Source organism: Galeopterus variegatus, unplaced genomic scaffold (assembly GCF_000696425.1).
Source record: "Galeopterus variegatus unplaced genomic scaffold, G_variegatus-3.0.2 Scaffold13704, whole genome shotgun sequence".
Classification (NCBI taxonomy): domain Eukaryota; kingdom Metazoa; phylum Chordata; class Mammalia; order Dermoptera; family Cynocephalidae; genus Galeopterus; species Galeopterus variegatus.
Window position 1 is genome coordinate 1 of NW_007739815.1, and position 3,239 is coordinate 3,239.

The following is a 3,239-nucleotide window of genomic DNA, read 5'->3' on the forward strand; positions in this document are numbered from 1 at the left end:
GCTAGACCAGGACCTGGAAGGCGTTCGGCAGTGGTGGTGGCGGCTCTGGGGTTATCTGTGCTCTGAATAGGCCTGTGTGGTATATTCTGAGCAGAGAGGGCCAGTGAGCACCCCGGACACAAATCTCTCCCTGAGAGGGCATCACAGTGCCAAAATTCCACCACGAGAGCACAGTTCCCTGTGACAAGAATACTAAGTCACATACCACAAGGGACTCTTCGTATTGAGAAACGGGCCCAGAGGGACCCAGACCAGGAAGGGCTGAAAGGAGAAGAGAAAGGCTGATGGAAGGAAATGGATGCCCACTCCAAAATGCATTGCTCTGGGCCCAGGCATCCGGAAGGAAGGCGTAGAGGAGAGAAGGGAGCCTAGGTGTGAAATCCTAAGATACGGGTAAGGACGCCCGCCACGACCACTGCGATGCTGTTTTTGCAATGTCAAGTGTCAAACCCTTTGGTCTCCCAGTCTTTCTTGAGGCCACATTTAGTCGGCTTCTTGGGTGAGTCAGCGCAGTACTTGTCTCCAGGAGGGGGAGCATGGGGGTGTGGCCCCTGTGCCCAGCCCCCAGCCCTCAGCTGGCTGCCACTCACGCCACTCACGTATCGCGAGTTCTCCCACTCCAGCGAGCCTTTGCCCTGCAGCTGGTGGAGCAGGGGCACCTCCCTCCGCTCCAGCCCCGTGATGGCCTGGGGCCCATGCTCCTGGGTGTCAAAATGGACCTTCCTGACCTGGGAGGAGGGAGTGTCAATTACCCTCCAGGCAGGCAAGGGATGGCAGTCACTTCCTGACCCTGATTCTGCCCTTGACCCTGACAGCGTAGCTCCACAGCAGCCAGGGGGTCCCTTTACAGTGAAGCCAGGTCACGACCCTCCTTGCTGAGAGCCCTGCGGCATTCCAGCTGCACTCACAGTGATCCCACGTCCTGACAGTGGCCCACAAGGACCTGGGCGGGCTCCTGACTCCACTCCAGCCATTTGCCGCCTTGCTGTCCCCCCTGACATCAGACACTCTGGCCCCAGGGCCTTTGCAGTTGCTGTTGACACTGCCTGGGACACTCTTTCCTCGGGTAGCTGCATCTGGAGGAACACTAGCCTCCCTCACGTCTCTGTCCAGTGTCTGCACAGCAAGCTGCCTCCCAGCTCCCGATCTGCAGTTGCGACTCCTTCACTTCTACTTGGTTCCCTACTTCTACCCCATCATATATCCCCCCAGTTCTTATCACCTTCAATATAAAAGAGATGTTTGCAATGTACTGGTTGGATGAATGAATGAGTATCCGTTCTGGTGGTGGTGGTGATAAGGATGATAGAAATGAAGAAGACGGGGTGATGGGACAACGGTGGCGGTGGTGGGGATGGCGGGGTGGGCTTGAGGATGGGGACGGCGTGGTGGAGATCATGGAGGTGGGGGTGCAACGGGGAGGGGATGGGACTGTAGATGCGGATGGTGGAGATGGGATGGCTATAGGGACAGGGAAGGAAACAGAGGGGAAGGTGATGGCGGGGACAGGGATGGGGACAGAGATGATGAGGGGGTTGAGATGGGGATGAAGGCACGGAGGATAAAAGTGGGTGGACCCCTGACCCGCACTGCAGCTACTGCCTGCCCTGTCATCTCCCCCTTGACCAACTGTTGGCAAGGCAGTCCCAGCCTGCTGGAGGGACCCCCACCCTACCCAACCCCCAATCCCTCCTCCACCCCAGCCTAGGGCTCCCTTCCTTCCTGGCTCTGGCCCAGCACTGACCTCCTTGGTGGGGGGTCCTGCGTTCGGCCTCTCGTGCGCGTAGCCAGAGCTGGTCTGGTGCATGTTCCAGGGCAGTGGGTACTTGCCATCAGGCACTTCCAAGGGCCGATAACTCTGACTGGTCACTGTCTGGAAATTGTCCCGAACTTGTTCCCTGAGGGTGGGGCAAGAGCTAGAGCTAGGACCACCAGGGCCACCTGCCTTTGTCCTTTAGGGGCTGCGTTGCTTAAGCCCAGAAGCTTCCCACCTCCCTCAGTCCTCCCACAGATGGCTTAGGAGTCTGCTGGCCTTTGGGCCCCAAGCTGGGCACTATGCCCAAAGTCACCCAGGACCCCAGTGCAGGCCCAGCAAGGCTCAGGCCCATGGAGCTTGGAGTCTGATGGGTGCTGATGCCCCTGAGGGCTGAGGCTCAGCAGGGCAAGGGGTGAGAAGGGGTCATATAGACCGTACCCCATGGCTGGGTTGTCCAGGGCATCCAGACTGGCTTGGTATGAGATCACAGGCCGGTAATTTGATTTGTAGCCTGTGCCTACATGACTGCCTGTGCGGGGCTTGAACTCCTCCCGACCTGCCAAAAGGGAAATGGGGAGAGAGACAGGACCATGGGTCAGCAGAGGTGGGGGAAGAGTGAGCAGGGGCTTCCCAGGCAGGGTCAGCGTCCCACCAAGGGGCCCAGGGGTCATCGTGACAGGGAAGGCTGAGAGCCACCAGCAGGAGTGAGTGTGATAGGAGCTGGGCAAGCCTGGCCCCTCAGGACTGAGACAGAGGAAATGGAGTCCATGGGGTGGGGACGAGGTCAGTGTGGCAGAGTCAGAGTGACCAAACCAGGGAGGGGCAGCCAGACAGGCCAGCCTGACAGTGCGGGTCCTCAGGGAAAGGACCGATTCCATGCAATGGGGTCCCTTTGCAGTGTGACCGACCAGAGGGGCTGCTCCTCTCCCTTCCCACCAGTGTCCTGGAGGTAGCGCTGGCACAAAGGGGCCCTCACCGTAGGCTGTGCAGTAGCTGGTGGCGTAGAACTTCAGGGGGTCCGTACAGCCCCCCGAACTCATCTTCACATAAGGGGAGACCACCCCCAGGGGGAGTTTCCCCATCATGATGCCGCGGGGCAGGCCCCCGAGGGCCTGGGGAGCAAGCAGAAGAAGCCTCGTCAGTTCCAAGCCCAGGCTCAGAAGACCACAGTCGTGACCATCGCCCCCACAGCCGTCCCTTCTCCCAGGCCTCAGTCCCTCTGTCCTGACAGTCATACCCCCAAACCGAGGAAAATGTCCATCAACACTTATCTCATGGCTTCCTGTGTCTCATTTCACCTTCTCAACACCTGACTATTAACTCACATCCCCACTTTACAGCTGGTAAACCGAGGTTTCAAGGGATGAAGGGTTTGCTCATAAGAGGCGGGACAGCTGGGATTCAGACCTAAGGTATCTGACTCCTGGCTCCTGATCTAACCACCACACACCCTCCTCTAGGGGAATGGGTGGCCCAGCAACCT

The 3,239-nt window shown here is 58.9% G+C and overlaps 1 protein-coding gene across 1 annotated transcript; it reads right to left on the bottom strand.

Moving 5' to 3' along the window:
- Window positions 1-437: 437 nt before the first annotated feature.
- Window positions 438-2,845, bottom strand: LOC103581697 (protein phosphatase 1 regulatory subunit 32-like). Its single transcript, XM_008563469.1, has 4 exons — window positions 2,733-2,845; window positions 2,195-2,312; window positions 1,745-1,898; window positions 438-728 (listed from the first exon to the last, which is right to left on the bottom strand). Exons 1-4 carry the CDS (start codon window positions 2,839-2,841, stop codon window positions 438-440), a joined length of 672 nt encoding a protein of 223 aa, XP_008561691.1. The 5' UTR covers window positions 2,842-2,845.
- Between the last annotated feature and the right edge of the window lie 394 nt (window positions 2,846-3,239).